General features: G+C 40.0%; 1 protein-coding gene across 5 annotated transcripts in view; it reads left to right on the top strand.

The window, feature by feature from the left end:
• The window catches only part of PLEKHG1 (pleckstrin homology and RhoGEF domain containing G1), a 127,917-nt gene that overhangs the window by 62,197 nt on the left and 41,219 nt on the right, over positions 1-24,501 (top strand). For 4 of the 5 annotated variants that reach the window (XM_027633993.1, XM_027633992.1, XM_027633994.1 and 1 more), the window contains one exon: positions 17,913-18,451. In XM_027633993.1, the coding sequence (XP_027489794.1) occupies positions 17,913-18,451 (539 nt within the window). Of the gene's footprint in view, positions 1-11,712; positions 11,811-17,912; positions 18,452-24,501 lie in introns of those variants that run through there. The other variant, XM_027633996.1, reaches the window with a different exon arrangement.

Below are 24,501 nucleotides of genomic sequence, written 5' to 3'. Positions count from 1 at the left end.
AAAAACAGCTTTCCAGTCTTTAGGACAGCTCAGCCTGGTGGTTTGTGCAGCTCCAGAGTGCAAGTGCCTTTGTTCTTCCAGAGGTTTCCAAACACTTCAGTGCAGTGACAGAGGGGATGGCCCTCTTCTCCCTGTACTCCCTGGGCCATGTATTCCAACCACTCCCTCCCTCTGGCACTAACAGTCATGCAGCTGCCCAGCTTTAGCAGAAGCCTGATGCAGGTGAAAATGGAGCTGGGTGCCCTCAGGACCATTACTGCTGTAGTGAGCACTAATGGGGCTTTGAGAGTATGTGATCAGGAGTGAGAGAGGCAAGCCCACTAGTCCACTTAACAGGCATTTAAAGTGACTCTCTGAGTGCTCTGAGACCAAACTGGTCTGAAAATTAAGATCATAAATGTATTTTTCTCACTGTCTGTTATATCCTTATAGTAGCATTTAATCATCTTGCAAGGATTTTAATTAGCAAAAAAAATAGATAACTATTTTATTACAGCCTGTCAAAAGGAGTAAGAAAATATTTAAAGAATATGTATTAAGAAAATATTTTTTAAAGATACATTTTTCCTGGGCCTTCAGAGTGCAGAGATGGGAAACGTGTTACATTAGTGTTTCCTTCAGAGATTAATCTCTCAAATGACAAAACCAAAATTTGGGGAGGTATGTTTTGCCTGTGTATGATGTGGGGTTTTTTGCAATGCATATAAATATACTTTAGTTATGTTTGCTAATAATGTTAAGATACTTAATGTATTTCCACAACCATGTCTGCATTTTGGAAATGGTCTAGGGAGTACATGTCCACTTATTGTAATCTTGGATAGCTTTTTTAATTCATTTATTTTTTGTAACCTGGGGCTTTCCACTGCACTGAATACTTGCTGACCTTTAATTTCATTTACTGGTGGGAGGGGAGGAAAGAGGAGAAAAGAAAAGCCTTAGGAAATCCCTTTCCCCACCCTGCAAAAGAAGGTAACTTTCTGTTTAAGTCTTGTTAGATTTAAAGGCTGTAAGCAGAGGGAAAAATACAGATGATTTTGCATCCTTCATAAAAGCCAAATGTTGAAAGCACAGTATCAAATATTTAGGAGCATTACAAATCTGATACAACCTCTGTAATAGAGGAGTATGTGAGATCTATTAAATGTTTGTGGTCCATGCTGATACATGATTATTACTAATATACTCTTGTTAGTATTTCAATAATGCTTACTTAAACTGGGTATTTATTATAATGGATTTTGCTTTGTATTCATAATGCATACACCAGATCATATATTTGTTAAGAAGCTTTTATTCCTACTTCGAGATCATGAAGTTTTCCAGAATTGAATGTATTTCTTCATGCAGTTGCTTACTTTTTTTGCTAGATTATTTTAACCCACTCCTTTATTTCCATTTTGAATCAGTACCAGATATTTGGTTTAGTAATACTTTTCTCCTGTGTTCCGGAGGGTTGAGTTTGTCTTTTCTACAGCTGGAGAAAATCTATTTGTTCATTTCTTAACCTTTTGACATGCCTGTTTTTACAAGACCGGCTGTTTGTGATGCGGGATTGAAGTATAGGGTAACAACCACAGAAGGAAACATCTCTTGTTATGATCAGAGTGTCGAACTGAGCCTAACGCAATGAAGAGGGAGTATGCTTACATATGATTTTTGCACACCAGAAAAAGAGACCCTCCTCTTCCTTTATGTGACTGTATGTTGAATTATCACGTGGTGAATAAAAGGTGAATTTTTTTAAAGTTTTATTCCCATCTCTTAGACACATGACTATAAAAATGACTTGCAATAGATTAGACCACTAATTCTTCACTGTAAAAGGAGGCACAATGAAGTTGAGTGTGACAAGTGAGACAGGTCTGAAAAGTCAAGACCACGGACCCCTGTGTGAAGTTCCCAAAATGCCCTTATCATTGTAACAAGCAGGGAAATACAGGAGTTTAAAGTGTTCAGAGAGGAATTGGTTTACAGGATTTCTGTTTTCTGATGCTCTCTCTGACCCTGGGCTCAGGAGTGTCCCAAGTCACTGGTGCAGGCAGGTGCTGAAGAAAGTAGTTCTATCTGTCTTCTGACTCAGGTATTATATCCATCAAACCTTTAGGCTTCAGCAACTTAATGCCAGTCCTACTTTTATCACACTTGGAAAACATATTATATGTTTTTATTGTATCAAAACTACTTAACCTTGTCTGTATTTTTCCAGTAAAAGTGGAGGCTTGCAATAGTGACAGCAAACCGTTTTGTCCTTCTTTTTCAAAATAACTTGTGTCATCTGGCAACAGATTATTATTATATTATATATATTATGCATAAATATGTGCATAAAGTTGAAAGATTTCTTTTTTCTCTCCTTATGTCATAAAAAAATATATCTGAATGTGTTGCAGTGCCCGAGGACACCACAGTGATTACATGTCATAAGGACATGTGAGGTGGCTTCTGCATTAAACTTGGGAACTGTTAAGGGCCTACCTACAGCAGCAAAAGTATCTGAATGAGCATAATCCTGTTCTGGACCCTACAGATTCACTATCTGAGGCTTTTGTTGCCAGTGGGACTGGGCATCTGTGGTGGAGGAGAGCCAGCTGTGCTCTAGCTCAAGGGTGCTGGCAGAAACTGGAGCATCGCCTGTGGGCTGTGCTGACAAGAACAGCTTGTCTTTTAAGTGGGTGAAAAATTATTCTCTTAGGCTAATGATAACTAGTTTTCATATTAGTAGGGTGGCTATTGTAGCTTCTGATTTAAATACAATAAATGTTTCCTTAAAACTCATATGGAAAAAGTCAGTGGCTAAGTACTTCTGATATCTGAAAACCTTGACGTGCCCCATGCACATCCCTTCTGTTTTGCTTTGGCAAGTCTGAAGGTTTTTTTCCTTTTCTTTTCTTTTTTTTCTCCTTAAAATGAATTTATTTCAGATGAGAATATGGAGTTGGGTAGTGAATTACCTTTATTTCAACTAAGTATAAGCTGTCACTTCCCACACCCATTCACCTCTGTAACAAAGGGGATAAAAGGAAGGGGCAAGTGGGAGTGCTAAGGAGGGATTCCTAGCTACATCACTATGTGCAGAATAATATTGCAGGCTCAAAGCAGAACCACCGGTATCAGCAATACGTTCCTAAACCAATTATGTTAGTTTGAAAAGAGAAAAGCAAACATGAGAGAAAGGAATGTCAATACTGGGAGAAAATGGTGGGCTCCAATATAACACACTCAGTGCATACTGCATAATTGTTTTCCTGTTTGCTAATGGTGATTATCAGGTCTTTTATCTTAAATATGCTTCTTGCCACCTCTAGATGTGAGAGACAGTGCTGACATAGTGGGACTTGGAGTTTGAACTATCCTTTTCAGGGTATATGGAACCTGGTAACGAAAAAAACCTTATGGTCCCCCCACTAACAAATATAGCAAATCCCTATAATACTTATTTTGCTCCCATGCCTGTATGTCAGTGTTAGTGTGTTACTGCTAAGAAAATCGATAAAATGGAAGACCTCAATTCAAAATCTTATAAATTGGCAGTGGTGACTGGTTAAGAGTGGCTAGGCATTCCATTCTTGCTTTCCTAGGCTTTCATCCTCCCACATTCCTCTCTGTGCAGTATTCTTCCGTTGTAGAGTTACTGGCAGATGCAAAAGTGTAATCAACAAGTTATCAGCAGCATTAGGACTTTTTAGTAGGATTTTCCGTGTTAGAAGAATATTCTTCTTCCTTAGGCATGAGTAAGTCAGGAATAAAACACATATATAACGTATATCAGCATATTTTAAATGTAGTGACCAAACTGTATTAGCGTTTGTACAGTCTTCTGGTAAGCTAAATGGCTTACTTCTAGAAACACAGTTTGTGTCAATGCTGGTCATCAAGTCCTAAAAATAACTTTATATTATTGCACCTTAAAGGGCAAAGGGGATTACTGATGTTGAAGCCTCTTCTTAATAATTCCAGTGGATCTCTGCTGTGGTTTTTGGGAGATGCGTTTTACCAGTCTCTGGTAATTTTGCCCTTGAAGATCTCTTACCATTGGTAGCTTCTCTTCTGTCCATCAACATACACATACATGTTACAGTTTAGCTGTGAAGCTCTTTCAGTTTTTGATGTTGCATTGTTCTGGGTCAAGATCAGGTGTAGCAGTTGCCATGTAAAAGGCAGCAATATGATCACAGTCAGTTTAACTGTTCTTGCTATATATTGTTCAGGCCTTCAGTGCTAGATGCCTTTGTCATTGTTTTCAAAGAACTTTGCTCTAATTTCATCAAGACGGGAATGTTTCTTCCAGATTGTTTTTCTAACCTTCAGAATATTTTGCAATGAATTTGTAATTGGCAGGGTCTGTACATAGTTTAAAGTGTTTCAAGTCCTTTAGTTTTACGTTATAAAGAACATGTATTTACTGAAAAATCATCAAAGCGGAAATTTTAATATCTTTTGGTGCTCTACAAATCAAGACTGATCAATGCAAAAGGGACATCTTTTACTCTCATGTTACTTTGCCTGGGGAAGGATATAGCCATTCTTATGGCCTACCGTATTGAGAGATAGATGTTTTTGGATGCAGAAATAAATATAGCTGATTTCATCCAGGTCTGTATAGAGAAATTATGGCAAAAAAAGAAAAAAGTGAGTAAACCCACCATTCTTCTGTTTTGCTGATAAAGCTAATGAAATTTGCAAACTGATTCGGTTCAAGAATCTTACTAAATTGTTATGGCTGGTCCTGTGTTTTCACTCTATTACTGATTTAATTACATAAACATCACAAATCTTTTGCTGAAGTTTTTGTTAATGAAACGCTTCAATAGTGACAGAATTTCTATATAACTGTAAAAGTGAAACCTTCTTACTGAAATTCTGCCTGTGTGAGTAATACATTATAGGTAATGCCAAAGGGGAGGGGAGGGAACTGCCTAACTAAACTTCTTTTAACCTATGCCTCTTTGTAATAAAATAATGGTAGTCAGGGTTTCCAAAGAGATGAAGATTTGAAAAGTGAGCACGCCAGCTAATAGCTGTGGTAACAGGCTGAAAGTAGTTGAATAATACCAATGTAGTGGCCTCTTGGTGTGTCTCTGCGCCTCAGGGCTCAATAGTGAATGCGCAGCATTGTTTAGCTGTGAAAAGTCGGAGCTCTTGGGATGTCGGGGCAGACCGAGGGAAACTGATTTTCAGCTTGTAGCCTCCTTGCAAGAGGGCTGGAAGAAGCCTGGGGGCAGTTAGCCATTGCTCCCGGCTCCTTTGCTCTACCAGCTTCATGCTTGTATGTGGCGAGTCCCCTGCAGGGATCTTACAGCTCAGCAGTGTGCCCGTGGGAGAAGACAAGAAGGGGGGGGGGGGAGGATTTTTTTCCCTCTTGATGAGTTTCATGGTTGGATGTTAAGTGAAAGCTTTCCCCGAGGGAAGGTAGAAAGTGACATTTGAATTTAAGGAAAAGCATGGACATAACAGAAGTTATTTCACTGAGGATTTACAGCTTAATGGTCTAAATTTGATCACAGGTTTTGGAAGAAAATAAATGTTTTACTGTGTGAAGTTTTTTTAAAATAAACTGACACTCTGGCTAAGTTGTGAGAACGGCTCTTAAATGAATTACCTTGTAAGGTCCCGTGTGTGTAGGGTATGGAGTTGAGAAAGCATTGATGTTCTCTCTATAAACAGGAACAACAAAAGGAATTGTTTTTTAGTGTGGCTTTCTGGGAAAACCCTGCATTTCCACTACAGAGTTAATACATCCTCCCCTCCTCAGCCCCCCCCCTCCCCTCATATTAGACCACAAAATTAGCCTTTGTGGCCAAGTTTCTCCAAGTCCAGGCTGTGTGTTTTGGATTTGAGAATTTGATTTGCATTCCAACTCTAATATTTAAGTAAGGAAGGATTTGCTACCCCTTTTTCATGGAAAACAAGCAAGCGGAAAACCCAAACAAGGAAAATGGTGGGATTCAATGTCCCTGTCTTGGAAGAAAGATACAGCATAAAGGAGAAATCTGAGAAAAATTACTCCTTTAGCTGTACTAACAGGATTTAAATAGGAGTCTAAGTGTCTGTTTTCCCTGTCTCTGATCTAAACATTGAGAAGGCTCATCTGAGTTGTTTACTGAATACTGGCAGTGTTTGGGCCACATGGACGGCTTTAAATGTTGTTTATTATAGTTTGCAAGAACTCTGAAAACTAGCCAGTGTAGAAGTGTCTGAAGGCTTCAAAAGAGATGTAATATGGTACTGACTACAAAAGTCAGGAAAGCGGAAGGATGATAGCAGGCAGTTATCTGATGTCTTTTTGTGAATGTTTTACATTTTGTCTACCTTGCTGTAAAACACATAGTGGTATACTTTTAAGAATGAGGTTTCATGCCTCTCTCTTTTTTGTATTTGTCAGTTTTTCTCCTCCAGATTGACAAAAATTACATAATAAATCCAATGTTCAGTAGAAATCTTTTTTTTTTTACTGACTTTCTTTGTATGGTGTTACATGTTTATAAAATTCAATTAAAATATCTCTGAATAGGAATGTTAAGAGAATTTTAATACTTTCAAGTCGATAGGATTATTTTTCTAAAGCTGTTGGTAAAGAGGACAATAGGGACTCTGCAATATAGAGATATATATATATAGCTTTAATAAAATGACTGCTTCAAATTAAGCATTTTATTGTTCTGATAAGAAAGTACAGAGAAAGACTTATGACTCACTAAGTCAATTGCTGTGAATTGTGCACCAAATGTTCACTGTAACCAAGCCTAGGCCTCTGATCTGTTTGCCTCTTGCCCTGTGGCTTCTAAAGTGTGACTGTTGTCACTGTTAATCTTGAATACTGATATGTCAATAAGTGTTCCAGGCATTAACACCATCTGTATATGGGCACAGAGGCTATACTGCTCTGTACACTGACATTACAGTGATGTCAACCTCAATTCATGCTTTGCTTCTTGCATATAAAAACTCTATGGAAAGTATTGTTTGTTTGAGATAGGAATTTTGTTCTCAGTGGTTTGTCTTCATGAAATAACAGCAAAAAAGTAGTAGGAAGTATAGCACACACTGCAGAAGGGCCTTAAAGCAACTCTGAAAACATTGTGAAACCAGTTCTTCATCACAAACACGGATCTATTGGAGTGGCTTTCACAGACACTCCTGAAAGCTTAATGATAAGAAAGGGAAGCTTCATTTTCTGGTGGCACTGTATGTTCTCTGTACTGCAACAGGTTAAAGACATTGAACAGGAAAGGCTCAAAACATGATGCCCATGCTTTAAAAGTGCAGATTTCCCTCCATACTCTAATGGACCATTTAGAAGGATCAAATCAAAGTGAACAGCAGTCTGAATGTAATAGGTTCATCAGTAGAAAATAAAAAATGAAGATTTGGGGTACCTGCATTTTTAAAGATCCGTTATATGTGGCAGCAATAAGATACCTTTTGACTTTTCTGCTGTGACCAGTTATTTTGTTGCCATTTGGCAATCTTAGTCTTCTTGACCTTATTTATGTAAAGTTCCATATTTAGCTGTAGAAGCAATATAGTGAGAAGGCACGGGATGTTTTGTACTCCTTTGGACTTGAACACCTGCTTTATTTCTTTTTATTTATTTTCATTTAAAGGGTTATAAGATTTTAATATACTGATTATTTTATGCTGTAAAAATCTGTTGCAGTCATTTATTAAACCCAAGTCCTTTAACTGCCATTGAATACATTCCTATCGAACTGGGTTTTGAAAGAGCTGTTTGCTTACTGTTGTAATGTCATCTTAAAAACCAAGACTTAATGTTCCTTTTTAAGATGGTGAGCATAAGAAACCAAATGATGACTTGAATGCCAGAGCCAGTCTGTGGTGGAGACAGACAATCAATATGTCTTAGTTCTAACCTGGGCAGAATTTAAAGATTCTTCTCCCCAAGATGTAAACATGAATACTGCATTCTGCAGCTTGTATTTTTATTCAAGAGAAGAAACACAGAAGAAAGCTTTTCTTTTATTGGAAATGTGAACATCTGTTAGGAGGAGTCTGCCGCTACTATTTCAGTTCTGTTTCAAAATTCTAGTCGCTAAACTTCCTGAGGTGCAGAGGAGGTTTCAGTAAGTGTCTTCAGTTGAAAATAAAATGGGAGAGATCATTTAGCTGTATTTAAAGAAAAACATCAATTATTTGAAGCTTCCGAACTCACTTCTATTTGGCATCTAACAGTGTCAGCTGTTTCAGGAAACTGGCTTTTACAAAATATCTTTTGTTTCATGTTTTAACTGTAAAGATTTGGAAGTCAACAGAAAATTCAGTGGCAGAAGCAAACAACAGGCTGTTAAAACGAGTTTAAAAGACCTGATCTGTTTGTGCTAGGTACTGTAGTTACAAGTTCTTGTTAAATTGAAAGGTATGAGTTGTAAAAAGATGCCTTCTTTAGGGTCACACAATGAAATTTTCACTGTAACTAGCAAGAAAGATTCCTAATGCTATGTTTCCTTCTACTGAAACTGTGTATCACTCTCAAAGGTGTGAATGTGACTTTACAGTGAGAGACAGATAACATTTTTTAATCTTAAAAACCTCCCAGTGTTCTTGGTAAAACAACAAGTGTTGTATGCTATGGTGGGGGTGCCTAGCCAAGATATCCCATGTGCTCATGCTGCAGCGGGCTTTGAAAGGTTTTGAACTTCAGCAGCGATTTGAGCTGGTTTAGATGAAGTTGAAAACAGTAGTATGTTACATGCTCTAGTGATGGGGACATTTGCTCAGAGCAGTAGATTAGAACAGGAAGAAGTAGAAACCAGACCTGATGTCCAAGCACTGTTACAGTGATATAGCATAGCATGGAAAGGTGCTAGTAATGTGCCAGCAGCAAGGCCTGATCCTGTGTGGTGCTGAGTGGAAAGAAGAGTCCATGTAGATTTTCATTCCAGCACTAAAGCTTGAGTGTAAAACATTCACACAAGCATCATGTTGAACAGTAACTGTTTACGCTTCTTCACTAAATGACAATATGGACAGAGAAGAAAAGGATGCAAAAGCTTTGATTGTTTGTCATCTAGGGTGTTACTCCTCCTTGTTGTCTGTAGTATTACTCCTCCATATGCATTCATACCTACAAGTCTTCACTAAATTTTCATTTGCTCTGATTTAGAAAAGATTAGACCTGTACCTTTTTTTTTTAATAGGAGAGAAGCAAGCCATCAAAATTCACAAGAAGATGGTAAACAATTCTTTTAAAAGGCCCATAAATGGAGCATTGGATTCGTATGCTTTATTTGTGTTGCAGTACATCAGCAGGATGTGATAGCTTGTTCCTTTTGTTAGGTATCTCTGCAGTACTGTATACAGATTAAATAGCTACTGCATTGCAGAGAGTTATTAATACACTACATTGCACTTCCAGAGAAGATGTCAGTGTGTCCTTTAGCCTGAATGTACCTTGTGGTTGAGTTACAGGGTTGTTTTTTTTTTTTATTTTGCTGAGGATAACTTATTTCTTCAGTAAATCTTTAGCCAGTTGGGAACTATAGAATAACATAATTCTTCACTTTTATAAACTTACTGTTCAAGTTTAGAAAAATCAAAGCCTTGTTCCAAAATAAAAAGAGGTCACCCTTCTCAAATCTTAAACCTGATACACTAAAAGTGGGGTCTTATGCCACTGCATACAATTGGAGGGAGCAGGAGATGGGGCAGAGACACGCATACAACTTCTAAAATATAATGCAGATAAACAGAATATATGAAATGTTATAAAATCAGAAGAGAGGCCAGCCTGCTGCACATCAGTGTCCTGTTTCGTTTGTTTCATTAGTAAAACTAGAAGGCTTTTCATTTCTAGTCTTCTGCACTGATAGCTCTCAGTGCTATGTGTGTTTAAAGTGATGGAGGTTGTTCTTGAGGAAGTCTCACTGTATGGGGGTAACTTCTGCTGACTTATACATGGGGATGGAAGGGAGAGCTAAGGTCAGATGTGGGTGTGCAGAGATGACAAAACAAGGCAGAGAGAAATAAGGATCTTCTCTTTCCTCTACCCACAGTAATGCTCATGAGAGCTAACTCTGCCAGTTCAGACCAGTGGCTGAAGCTCACACTGCATTGCTGCAGCCCCTACTTTTACCTAGCCTGCTGAAACAGATGTGAAACACTGTCACTGAGCCTTCAGAGTTCAGGTTTGTCATTGCTAAATGATGAAGCTGTGAGTATTATTTGTATCTCATAAGACATACAGATAAGAAAAACTCTGTAGGCAAGGTGGGCACGAGGTGTGAGGAAGCAGAGGTCTAGAGGGGTGAATCATTAGCTTCTGATAGAAACGTGTGAATGTGGAGCATAGCAAATGTGTGGTAAATTTGCTACATTCAATTGATTTGAGTACCTGGGTACTGCATTGTGGGTACTGAGAACTTTGGGGCTAGTGTTGGCCATCCTGCACCTGCAAGTGTGTCCGAGACTTACAGATATGTGGTAGCTTTGTCTAAAGTATTTTGCACAGATCTTGCAAAAAGATCTTTTAATGTAAATATGTAAGTTTTAACAAAATCCTCAAAAACTACAGGAGAATATATACAAGAGAGAGCATGTCTTAATGATCTGAAATGTGTCAGCATGGCAACAGGCTGTAAACACCTGATCTTTTAGCCTGGGTAAAAGGGACTTTCACCCCAAGAGCCCTGACGTTCAGATCAAAGTGTTTTACAGCTTTGCAAATGGTCTCAAGGCTGTCTTCATTTCCTTTTCTACCTCCAGTTTCCTGCTGAAAGGCGTTGTTCAAGGACTGTGCTCTTTAGGAAAACTCTGAATGAAGCCGAGGCCATGTTATATACAAGGATAGAGGTAGTGAATTTCAAGTGTGATTTTAAAGATAGTGCCTCTTTGTGGGCTAGGTTTGAGCATGCAGCTCTGAGAACACACATGGAAAGTAGTGCCAGCATCTGGGAACTCTTCTGATTTCTTTTGCCTCCTAGCTCCAAGATAGAAATGCCACCACCCTCTCCACAGGCCAAGGAGATGTCAGCTTTCTCACCGGTTAGCACCAGTCTATATCCTTTTTTCTCCTTGTCTCTGTTCTTCAACTTTTCTCCTGTTTCTCCTCTCACTGTGTCCTCTCTCTTCATTTTTTTCCCTTTTACTTTGCTTCATTGTGATTTAGCACAGAGCACTTGATGGTTTGGTTTTCACATTTTTTTCTGAAAGTCTTTCCTCTTGCTCTTAAAAAAAACCACTGAAGCATTGCAAGCACTCTGCAAAAGCCTGTTCCTGTTTATGTTAGGGCAGAATAAGATCCAGAATGATTCTAGTGCTGAGGATCATCCTATTACACTACAAGTTCATGGGACTTTTTAACATAAACACAGAAGTTTCGCAATAGCAGCGGGTGATTTATTTGCTTTACATGTGTATCGATATTGTCTGCAAATCAAGGAGAAAAGTGTAATAAATGCTGTGGAAGTGGGGACTCTATTTGATGTTTTCACAGTGTTGTGCCTGGAAAAATGGAAGTTAATGGGTGTTGCTCAGTGAAGTGTGCATTTAAAGTTACCCACAGTGATGCCCATTGTCCTGTCCCTGAATTGCATGATGTCATGTTTCATTTAAAGCTCTTAGTGATGCCTAAGACTGTCGGTGCACTGGGGAAAAGGCGGTGAGAAAGTTGTGAATCAGGTTTCTGTAAAGCCTTTGTGTTTAGAGTTTTGATAGATAAAAGCTGACTCATGCAATATTTCTGGCGAAGGAGCTGTACAGACTAGTAAGAGCTTCTCATTTTACCTGAGTGCCCAGTGAGCTAATTCGGGAACAGCTGAAGTCAGAGCCCGCGCCTCTCATCTACCACACAGGTAGGTCATGGGTTCTTTGAGAGGATTGGAAAAATAGAGGGGACTTTTTAATCCTGGGTGCAAGGAGCCGAAGACATTCTTCAGTGGTGAGATACTGTCGCAGAGGATTTTCCCTTGCGATAATGTTCTCGTATATTAGCATGCTTGATTGTGACAGAAGCTATTCTGCTTTAAGTATTGCAGGGAGCGGGGGCAGGGGGACAGTAATTTGACAGACAGAAGCACATTAGTTGGTGACTTTTTTCCCTTGTTGTGAGATTTTTAATAAATGAGATTTCTGTTCCTCAAAGTTCAGTTAAAATACTTGGCAGAGTATCATTTGTGACAGTCCAGACTAGAGATGTAATCCTGCAAATATTGTAGCTCTCTAATGTGATTTTGTTCACAGAGGGTGTTAGTTTTAGAACTGATATGCGTTCATATACAAAATTTAGTGATTAAAATCTGCTGACCTTCACTTGGACAGTATTCAGAGCAGAGGATATGAGGATATGTATTTAAAATAACCTGGGATTCCTGTAATTTAATTTAATCTTTCTCGGTCAGGAGTCTGTAGAACATTTATGTTTGTTTCTAAATTCCTGTGTTGCATTTTGAATGTGATATTGGATGTAGAAATTGTTCTGGACAAATTTGCTTAATTGTATCCACAGTATGAATGCTTTGTCTGAAATATGAAAATATCTCAAGGGAAAAACAGGAAAGATATTTCTTGTAGTCTCATCACTTTTTCTGTAGCTAAACTTCCAAAGGATGTGAATAGTGTAATTTCTGGTAATGTTGTCATTGTAGATAACATCTGATGTGCTCTTTTTCATGCCAGGAGAAAGACAACAACAATGCTAATCATGAATATAAATTGACTTGTGAGTTTTTTGTTGTGCGATTCGTATTTCTTAAAACATCACGTGCAGTAAACAACTTGGAGGAATAAACACCTATATTTAGATAGGACTTGAGGATCTTTAAGTCAATTTTATATTTAAATACAAAGAACTTTATCTCTCATTGTGTGCTAATGTTCTAGCATAGCCAAAGCTGGAGAGATAATGGAAAACCATTTATCATTACTATGAATATAGTTACAGGAAGAGGTTAAAGAAAAGCAAGTAATAGAAGAAGGGTATGCATTTTTGGTGAGAGCTTGTTTATGACTGCACACTGAAAACATGAGATATGCCAAGATGGTTGCTTTGCATGTGCCTTCAGTGTTGTAACTAATGTTAGAGTTACCTGTTGGGATGAAATGCAGATATTTCTTGGCCTTGCATGTCAGTAGAATAGGAACATGTAATTGTTTTTGCTGGGGAGTGCTCTGGGGTCGTGCCATGCCCTTGTGCGTGTGTGATGCAGGAGCAGGGAGGTTTGCAGGGTCTGGGAAGGGGGAGAGACTAACTGAATTAATGCAAAGGCACAAACAAGAAATGACCTTGTTTGGGGAGTGTGTTTCCTTCTGAGTAGGGACAAGTAGTAATTATCCTCCTTTCAGTGCTGAACTAACAAGTAATTACTGTTATTCCTTAATTAAAGTATGCAAATTGAATATTTCTTTTTCTTTTCTCCCCAGACTGAGTTAAATACCATTATTCACAGCTGACAAAAGTTCTCAATATTATTTTGGTTCATCCTTGAAAAGGTTCAGTAACCAAAAGAAAGCCTAACAAAAAAAGCAGTGAACCGGGCCAGATGTGGGTCATGGTATACAAGACTTGCTCAGAGCATGTGCCTCTGCAGGCTCTGGGGGTACCTACAATTACACACACTGTTTGCAGCACTGTTTTGATGAGTGCATCTACCCACTGGTGCTGCTGCTGAAACTGGGGGATTGGAGGGAGGGGGCTTGTAAGTCAGTTCCACAGGATATGGGACAAATGGCTTGCTTTATATAGTATGAAAGACAGAAATTTGTAAAAGGTTAAAGGGTTTGCAAAGGCACTGGGTCAGGTATGATTCATAGAGAGCCATCCTGGGGGAGACTGTTTACTCTCCCCTCACTTTCATTAATTCACTTGCAAATTTTGCACCAACCAGCTAGCTGGTACAGACCTTAGGTAGCTGGTGCAAGAGTAAAGTTACTTTGCAGTACAACTGTGGAGTAAAACTGTACTAGAGCTCTGAAAAGTCAAATGTAGACCCTGAGAGAAAAGAGGATGGGCACGTGTCTGTGGCAGTGAACTCAATTCAGCTGCTGCCTTTTCTGATGCACTGATGACTGCAGAAATCATCTAAAAACTCTGTTCCCGATTTTAAAAGCGGGGGGGGGGGGGGGGGTTATTTTCCAACCTAAATGATTCTAAGATAATTGAGTCCAACCATTAGCCCAACAATGACAAGTCCACCACTAAACCATGTCAACAAATGCCACATCTACATGCCTTTTAAATACCTCCAGGGATGGTGACTCCACCGTTTCCCTGGGCAGCCTATTCCAGTGCTTGACAGCCCTTTTGGTGAAGAAATTTTTCCTAATATCCAATTTAAATCTTCCCTGGTGCAACTTGAGGCTGTTTCCTCTCGTCCTATCACTTGTTATTTGGGAGAAGAGACCGACCCCCGCCTTGATACAATCTCCTTTCAGGTAGTTGTAGAGAACGATAAGGTCTCCTCTGAGGCTCCTTTTCTAGACACCCCCAGCTCCCTCAGTTGCTCCTCTTCACCAGCTCCATTGCCCTTCTCTGGACACACTTCAGCACCTCAGTGTCTTTCTTGTAGTGAGGGGCCCAAAACTAAACACAGGACCTCACCAGTGCCGAGTACAATGTTGCCTAGTCTCAGAGGGGTTTCTGAAGATGAATCTGTGAAGCCTTGGAACATTTACAGATCCTATGTCATTGGGAAGGGCTATGGATTTGTAACAGCTGCCTGTACCCGAGGCAGAAATTGAGAGGTTGGCAGAGCCAGAGTGTGTCCCCAAGTTCTGATTTTCGCAATCAGGGTGTTTGATACAGGACCTGCTAGCTGGGGAAAGGGAACTGCTTCCTGGTTCTGTGACATGCTGAAATCCCCAGTCCCCTGTGACCTGCCTTTTTGCCAGGTGCACCAGCTGCCTAGGTGCCTAACTGCTGCTCTGCAGGAGCACTGGACTTCTGTGCCATCAGACTGGGCCCTGAGAAACGTGCTTTGCTGGTTGGAGGTATAATGGACAAAATTTTAACAAAAGTTCTCCCCAGAGAAGCTGAAGGACCAATTTACACCTGGCTGGGAAAGGAATAAGAATGAAGTAAAAAGTAACTTTTGAAGTTAATAGTCAGGATGAGGCTTTGAGGACAAAACAGACCAAGTAGCGAATACTTTGGTGTAATTTATATAGAAGCATACAGGAATATTAATTTGTATAAAAAAATGGAGGAACTTGAGTCAATCATGTTGCATGCCTGGGTTGCAAGCCCATTTTAACTATTACAGCTAATTCTTGGTTTTTTTGATGAAGAATGACATTGTCATTAAACAAGAAAATAAGTGGGTTTGTTTGGTTTGCTTCTCTAAAACATGTTAAGATCTCCCAATGCTTCTGGGTATGATGCTTCTGTAAAACTACTTTTAACATTTTTTCTGATTCTAATGTCATCGACATGAATTGTGTTTTGAGTTTTTTCATGTTAATGAGCCTGACAGTACTTGCAAAGCAAATGCTACATATTAATGCCTTCAGGTTATTATCTGAGAGGCAGACCGCATATCAGTGAAACAGGACGAAAAGAGTGTGGGGTAACAGAACTTCACAGCAATCCTTTATTTCCCCCCTAAGTATGGCTAATCAGGTGTTTCTTTGTCATGTAATTTTAGCAAAATATCTTGGAGTAAGTTATCAGAAGGGTATCCCTGTTATGGGGACCCCTGGTGGTCTAGTGGTTAGGATGCAGCACTCTCATCGCTGCAGGTCAGGTTCGATTCCCGGTCAGGGAAACTCCCCCGGGCAGATGGAAGCTCGTCAGCCCTGTAAGGCCATCCATCAAAGAGAAGGTCACTCTAAACAAACCTGCATCCTGAGGACCTCACTGCCACCGTCCAAGCTTGCTCGGCCCCGGCAGATGAACCTTAGGATTAAAGGGTGGGCTCAGCTCAGCGCACACTGTGTCTCACCTAAAAAATCCACTGCGCAGGCTCGAAGGGTAAAGACCTTTCCCAAATCTTCATTCACGAAGACTGACCATACATCTCTGTTATCTTGTTTGTCCTGTGCATTTTTCAAGGGGGGCATTTTTCATTCATCTGCACAGCAACATTGTGCTTTCTAACTTAAACGTGAAAAATAATCCAAAACTGATAGCAAAAATACATTCTTTCTTATCAAAAATGTATTCTTTCTTATCGCAAGTAATAGGAAGGCAAACATCACTGTCTGTACCCCTTTGGAAACATGAGAACTTCACTGCATTTTCAGTTTTAATTTTTTTCTGGGTTTACTGCTTTATATTTTATTTTGGAGTTGGTACTTGATGTGGTTTATTGAAAAAGGGTAAGAAAATATGCTTCTATGCTGCAAAGCTAGAAGAACCTGGCACAAAGAAAGGCTATAGATTTTTGGACTACAAGGTAAAACCAGGGGTACAGAGGTGGCAAATTAGTTTTTTAATCCAATGACCAATTTCTAACCCATGTAATGAGCAAATTACTCTGTTTAATTCCATGCATCACCTTGAGGGCAATACTTCTCCTTAAGAAAAAGCTAATACCATCATCACTGAAATGGCACTATTAATTACTCACATACAAATAAAATCTTATGCATTCAAGATAGACCAAATAAATCAAAACATGCTTCTCTGGGATTTTATTTCTGTTTGCTTTGGATTGATTTTGAAAAATGAGAGAGTTGCTTTCTGCTTTGAATGAAATTCTCCCCCTGCTCTGACAGTTGCATGAGCCGTATGTCCAGGAGGTTTCTGCTTGTAATTGCGTAGCAAGTCTGCCTCAGTTCAAGAAGGGCCACCTTAAAGGCTGGGCGGGTTTGATTTGCAGCTTTAGGGTTTCTTTACTGAAACTGTTGTCTAGAGCTGTAATTGCTGGTATGATTTTTGAAAAGTGAGGTTGTCACTGAACTAAAATAAGGACTAAGCTACCCACTCTATGGGTAGCTTCAGTATTGCTTTTCTTCCTAAATTGTCACAAGGTTCCCTTTTTCACAGAACAGATATTCTGAAATTCTGAAAGTCGAGGCAAGATTTTTTTGGGTGGACAGTTCTTACAGAAATGAAGTCTTGAAGTATTGATTTTATCTGCAGCTGCTTTTGTAGATTCTCATGCTGCATCACACACAACTTGGCCAGAGACAAATCTGCATTGCATTGTGGACAGTGTCCTGCAGGGCATTTTGGCGATGAAAATAAAGCAGAATTGAAATGCCGACAGGAAGACAGACATCTTATTTTGTTGTTGCACTGATCTGAAAAACAGCTTTAGGTCAGTTCAGCAGGGGGTAATATTCTGGCTGGAGAAGAACAGTTTTAGAATGATTTATTTTCCCAGTAGAAAACTGAATTATTTGGCAGTACTCTTTCCTGCAGGGACTCTTTCTTCAGAAACTACATTATTTTCACTGGGAAATCATTACACTTTTAGTGTTTTTGTACAAGCCACAGAGCTGGTAATTCGTAACTGCTTTTAGTTTTTGTTTGACTGTTGGCCTTACAGAATTCAAAACAAAAGACACTTTCTGACATCACTGTGTGTTTCTTGAGTTTTCCAAACCTCCCAAACCATTATCAGTGCTCAGCTGGAGACAGCAGACTGCTCCCAACAGAGTCGAGTGGGTTTTTTTAACTTTAGGGAAAATCTGTGAGTCCCATTTTTCTCCTGTGCTGAGCCTGAGCAGTGCCTGTGCAAGCAGCAAGCCTAGCATGCTGGCACAAGAAGGATGTGCCAGAGACATACATGTGAACAGGAGGGATGTGATGCCTCTGTTGTAGCCCTCAGTGGGGGATCCCCACCACCTAAAAAGTGTTAGAGTCACAGTGACCCCCAAATCATATTGTTTTGGTTGTCTTTTAGTTAAAATAGTGTTGTGGCAGTTTTTTATGCAAAAGGCTTTAAATGGTCTGCTGGCAACTTCTGTGTTATGTGGGGCAGCACCAGTAAACTCACTTCTGTTTGTTTATTTAGATGACTTCCACTTGCCTCTTCATGTTGTACCAACTGTGACAGAGGCGCTTGACTCCAAGACGAAAGGGGAAGATTTGCACAAGGAGAACAGACCTTTCCGCTACTGTGAAAAAAACACCATGGACCTGTCAGACAGTGACCGTCCTGTCAGCTTTAGTTCGACTTCCTCCTCTGCATCCTCCCGGGACAGTCACTGCTCCTTTGGAAGCAGAATGACCTTGGTTTCCAACAGCCACTTGGGTTTGTTCAACCAGGATAAAGAAACTGGTGCCATCAAGCTAGAACTGGTCCCCGCCAGGCGATTTTCCAGCAATAAGACATGCGAAAACTCCGCTGTTGAGCAAGAGGATCCTGAGGAAAGCCTTGAAAAAAGGCCAAGCATGCCAAGGAAAGTAGAACCAAGAGGAGCGAGCAAAAACTGTGCAATGTCCCTCGTCACAGAGCCCACCAGTCCGAAGCTTCTCTACGTAGACAGAGTTGTCCAAGAGATTCTGGAGACAGAGAGGATGTATGTGCAGGATCTAAAAAGCATTGTCAAGGTAGGGGTCTTGGTTAGAATGGTGTTAACTGTTCCATAATGCCATTTTTATATTGTTTGATTTCACAGCAGGACAGATGGTCTTGACAGTGGAACTGGCATTTGTTGGTCTTTATAAACCAGTGTAATATCATTGTTCTAGTGTATTTCTAGTTTTTGTTTGATTAGATAATTCTAAGCTGTTACTATAAATTAATGAAAAAATAACGGAAAAAAAATCCTACAGTTGGCAGCCCTAATGAACAAAGAGTGATAAACTCTTTGCAGTAACAAAACTTTTTATGCTTACAAAAGAATGTATATTGCTCTGTATCCTGGAATATATAGCAAGAAGCAAACAAGACAGCTGTAAATGCCCCTTTAAAGGCTTTACCTAAAGGGTCTTACTTATTGATTATTCCATCCCTCTGCCTCCAAGTCCTAGTCCTGCAAGTTCTTTCCTGCCTTTCCCTCCCTCCATTTCATGCAGCTCATGGTTGCAGTCTGTTCTTCCTGTGTCCTTGGCCTGTAGTATTGAATATGGCATTTTTATTTGCTGAAAAATACTCTTGTTTGACTGTTATATGAAGGAATTGTTTTCTGTAATACTAATTCTGAAGTAATGTTGCTAATAAGTGAGTGTAGCATTTATTAGCAACAATGAAATTTTTGTCCAATCCCCATCCTAACAGTACATTTTATTTCCCCTTTCTAGTACAGGAAAAAATATGGATGAGTCCTTCTGTGGATTGTTGTTTTCACTCCATATACTCATGGCTGTGCCATCTGAATCATGTTGTTTTATATTTTTGAAGATGACAATTAAGTCCCTTGGGTATTGTTAGTAGTCAATGTACTTAGCCCACAGAGAAGGGTTTCTTGGGAGGCACATGTTTAATGCACTGTTTGTAGAACTTAGAACTCTAGGTAGGTGTATGTGGTCACCTGAAAAAGGAAATATCAGCCAGCCGGAGATACTCTCCCCACCCACAGCTCCAACCCACCTGATCCCCCAAGCAGTAGTGGGGAAAGCTTTGATAACACAAATGCACATCGTGATTAAACACCCCAGCCCCCTAAGTTCACATAAAGGTGGCTTTTTCTGCAAGACTGCATTGGTTTCCATAGCTAGTGCTGTTTTACTACATTCAACTGTTGCCCAAGTTTCATTTTGAAGTGTTTAAAGTTGTCAGATGCTGCAGAACCAAGTCAGCTTCTATGTGTAGTCACCAGTCACCAGCATGACTTCCATGTAAGGTTTTAGAAACCTTAGCCCTCACTCGTCCACCTATGCAGTAAACTGTACAACTTGAGAAACTGAAAACAATAATTAAAATCTTGAAGCAGATTTTCTGTTTACAAGTGGGAAGACCAGTAAATGCTTTCTAGAAAATAGTTTAAGCATCACTACGGTAGATGTAGATTAAATAAGGCAAATGCACTTCTAATTAGGAAAGAATTGGAGGAATTATGAACCTGTGAAATGCCCAAGCCTATTTCCTGCAGCAACTAATAATGAATCTTGAAAGCTTGGTGTGGCACTGCACAGCTTATTTGAGAGATGGAATAGTTGGCAGTGGGGCTTTTCTTAGGTAGGTGCTGAGGATCCAAGGTGTTCAAAGGAGCTGCTTCCCAGATGTTAAGGACAGTGGGGAACCAGCTGCCTCAGCCTGTGCAGAATGTTCTTCTTCTCGGGTGTGACTGGACATTACAGAAGAGTCCATTTCATATGTTTCTCAGGATTCCTTTCTCCACAAGTTACCTTAGCAATGCTGCAGTAATTTACCTAAGCAAGGGTGGAGGTTGTGAGGAGGTTGGGAATACTCCACAGACATCTGTAGAAGTGCTGTAGCCTTATAGGGCTTGATTATCTGCACCTCTGTGACTTGAGGCCATTTAGTTTGGCAGGCAGATACCTGGTGCTGAGCCAAACTAAGATGAAGGGAAGCAGCTTCATTTTCCAGATAAACGTGGATCAGATTTGGCAACTGGTTAGGAAATGGGATGAGAATGGGAAAAGGGGAGCTGGAGAGAGGTCAAAGGGCAACTGCTGCCCTAGGAGTGTGTGGGAGCTGAAGAGATATATGAAGGTGGGAGCTGGTGGAAGAAAGCATAAGCAAATGAATCAGTGGTAAGTGGAGAGAGAGAAAATCATTAGAGGGAAAACAATATAAGGAAATTAGGGAAAACCCAGGAAGTGGAAAGTTAAAATGCGAGATTGGTTGGAACTGGAACTCTCTAGCAAGTTTGCAGCTGCAGTAGAATATCACAGAATGAGTAATGTTGGAAGGAACCACAAGTGGAGGGAGTCATTTGGTTCAACCTCCCTGCTCAAGCAGGGTCATCCTAGAGCGCAAGGCACAGAATTGTCCATATGGTCCTTGAATATCTCCAGTGAGGGAGACACCACAACCCTCTGGGCAATCTGTTCTAGTGCACAGTCACCTGCACAGTAAAGAATTTCTTCTTTATGTTCAGGTGGAACTTCTGGAGCATCAGTTTCTGCCTGTTGCCTCTCGCCCTAGTGCTTGGTTCCTAATCATCTTCGCAGCCTTCTTGCTGGGCTTGCTTCAGGAGTTCAATGTCCCTCTTGTACTTAGGAGCCCAGAACTGGACACAACACTCCAGAAGGGGCCTCACTAGGGCTGAGTAGAGGTGCAGGATCACCTCTTTTGACCTACTGGAAATGCTCTTCCTAATGCACCCCAGGATACCATTGGCCTTCTTGGGCACAAGGGCACACTGCTGTCTCATGGACAGCTTGTTGTCCACCAGGACCCTCGAAGCTTATGTACACAGTCTAAAAATAGTAAAGAAGGGTTGGGGTTTTTTTCAGGGTGGTTTTGGGTTTTTTTGACAGAGGGAAGAAGAAAGAGAAGCAAGACAACCCCCATAAGAGATGTCAGGATGGCATAAGAACAAAAAGGGAAAAACAAACAAGTACTATTTTAATCACCCTCTACACCCAGCTGAGAACTGTCAGTATAGATCTAGTCTATTGCTTTTTGTCCTCTGGTAGAGGGGATTTGGGAGATGTTCTCCGTAGAAAGTGGAAACATACTCAGAAAGAACATGTTCTCACTGTTTCCAGTACTTTGAAACAGGTTTTAGAGCTGGAACTGAGAAGGTGTCAAAACTCACATCCATGAATCTATGCTCTACATTTCTGGGGTAAAGCAAGTCATGTTCGCTTGTCACAGTCAAGGTTTTTGGTTTGTTTTTATTTTCGGGAGTGGGGTGTTTTGTGGGATGGGGGTTATATGTTTGGTTTTTTAGATTTTTGAGGATTGGGAAGATTTTTTGTTTTAAATTAGTTTCGGGGGGGCTATTGGGGTTTTTTTTGGCTTAGAGGTTTTTTTAATATATTCGTACTCTTTCCCATTATCCAGATCATTAATGAATACATTAAACAAGACGGAATACAGTATTAGCCCCTAGGTTATACCACTAACCACTGACCTCCAACTAGATTTTGTGCCTGTGAACACCACGCTCAGGTCCTGTCTGCTTAGCCAGTTTTCAGTCAAACTTAGTGTCTGCTTATCCAGTTCATACTTCTTCAACTTGTGTGTGAGGATCTTAAGAAGTTAAAAGCCTTTCTGAAGTCAAGGGAGGCAATATCCATTGCTTTCCACTGATATACCAAGCCAGTTGTTTTATAGTTAAAAGGTTATCATACTGGTCAACTTTCCCTTGGCGAACCCCTGATGACTGTTCTTGATTACCTTCTTGCCCTTAGTGTGCCTGGAACTGGTTCCCAGGACTACCTGCACACAAATGAGCCATTAATATGGATGATGTGAAATTGCATGTAGGATCCTGGAACTAGTCATACTGACAGAAGTCAGCTCGGTAAGAGTTAGCCTAGCACAGTATTTTGGGCAGTGTCCTTTCAACCTGTGTTGTCCTTAGAACATGGAGTTATCATGCCTGAAGTAAAAATAGAATTTTGCCCTTTTTGATACTTATATTGACCTAATGCTGTTAGGTCATTGATAAATAAATAAATAAAAATAAACTAAAAAGACATAACTTCCAGGCCTTTTGAGTGTCTGGGTGATGTTGACAGTGCCAAGCTGGTAGACAGAAGTAGAAATTGAATTCATGGGACATGGTTAATGTGATTTTTAAATTATACTGGAGACCTGCTGAGGTTCTGCAGCTTTCTTTTAAACTGCTGATAAGAAGTATTCAATGGGCTTAAAATGAGTGAGAGGAGGCTGCACAGGTGCTATTTGGCACCCTTTGCTCCAGGATATGCATTAAAACCCAACTGTTTTTCTAGCCAGTACAGCCATTTTGTGTATGACCTGGATGAGTTATGATTGTTTTGAGGCACACTGCCGTGACTCTTGCACAGGCAAGCATTTCAACAAAGATAGAACTTTTCCATCATTTGCTATGTTTTATCAGATGATCTGTTAAGGATAATTAAAGTTTTCAATGAGTGCAGCTTGAAGCTTGTTTTGGGCAAGTTTGTGATGAGAAATCGGATATCTCTTCTTCCTGCTTGTGTCATTCTGACAGGTGTACTGGCCAGGGCAGAACTCACTGACCTTCTCCTCTTCAGGACCTACCCTGACTTTTTCAAGTAATCATGTAGTTACAATAGGCATAACCTTCCCTTAGAGTCACTTACTCAAGTAACTTTTTTTTACTCCTGAATAGAATGCTGTCTCAGAATTTGTAATAAAACTGTGTTTTGCCCTTGCAGTTCATAGGAGTTAGAAGCCCACATTTGTAATTTGTACAATGGCTAGTAGCCATCCACATTTGTGTTTTATCTTTGCAAAATGAAGGAATAATGCAAATGCACTGTTACAACGCTTGCATCTGTCATTTTACATTAAATACCATCATAGTGATATCAGCTTGTTGAGAACATCTAGAGCCACAGCATGGACCTCAGTCTTGGTACAAGATCCGCTATCAGTAAAATAATATAAGTAAAAAGTCTTTGGTATCTGTACAGTAGCTAGAGGGGAATGAAGCATGCATTGTCAGTGCATTTCACAAATATTTGATGCAAACAGAGGTTGATCTTCAGGAATCTTGAACTCAGTCTGAAATCTGGGAGACTTCATTTATGTGAATAAGTTCCTCTACCCTTTGATTCCAAATTAGTCTTTTTTTTTTTTTTTTTAAACCATCCCTACTGGACTAATTGAAGTCTTTGTCCTATCTCCCTTCCATATCTTTTGTCCCTGGCTCCATCTTTTTATACTTAAGACTCCTCATTTGAGAAAGTCCCATTCTCCTCTGCCCCGCCTTCTACCTACGATCTCTCTACCTATCTGTCATAAGTCTTCTCTCCATAAATCCCATCCTTATCCCCTGTCAGTATATATTGTCTCATTTCCTTATGTGATTTTTACTTTTTAGTATTTATCTTTCCCATGTTTTTAGTCTCTGCTGACTCCAGATCTCTCTTCATAGTTCACTTGGCAGGTCTGACAACATTTTCATCATATTCCTAATTTTTCTGCCCTCTTAAGTTCTGTTAACATTCAGTCTCCATCTGCTGGTGTCCCCCAAGCTTTGTTCCCATTTTGTTCTTCGCATCTTTCTGGAGTACTCCTTTATGTCTCCTCTGCCCTGAAATTGCGCAGCGTGTTTCTCTGTACAGTGTAAGGTTTGCAGAGAGTCACTGAGACACAGGAACAATCTTTTTGCTGCTCTTGCTTCAGAGGATAAGATCTGAACCAGATGTCACTGGCAGCACCTAAGAATGGCCATTGTGGGTTAAACCCTTGTGAAACCTGAGCTGAACCTTGCAAAGGACCATTTCTAGAAATTGCTGTTGAGGATATGTGAATTTGAGGGGTTTCTCCTCCCCATCTCATCCCCCTAAAAGGTAAAATATAGGGGAATTTACACAGACAGCAAAAGGCATACTCTCAGAAACAAAGTCTCCATTATGTTTGAATCTGCTACTGTCCCTCCTTTAGACGTGAGGATATGGTTCATGTCCCTGCTAGTCAGCCTGGGAATGCTTGTCTTCTCAGGGGAAAGGTCACCAAAATTTTTCAACATGAGCAAAAAAGGGCATTCTTTCTTTAAAAGCCCCAGGGG

This window comes from Corapipo altera, unplaced genomic scaffold (genome assembly GCF_003945725.1).
Source record: "Corapipo altera isolate COAL_440 unplaced genomic scaffold, ASM394572v1 2b, whole genome shotgun sequence".
In the NCBI taxonomy this organism is placed as follows: Eukaryota; Metazoa; Chordata; class Aves; order Passeriformes; family Pipridae; genus Corapipo; species Corapipo altera.
Note: the sequence above shows the minus strand (reverse complement) of the source record. Positions and strands in the feature narration are given on the sequence as shown.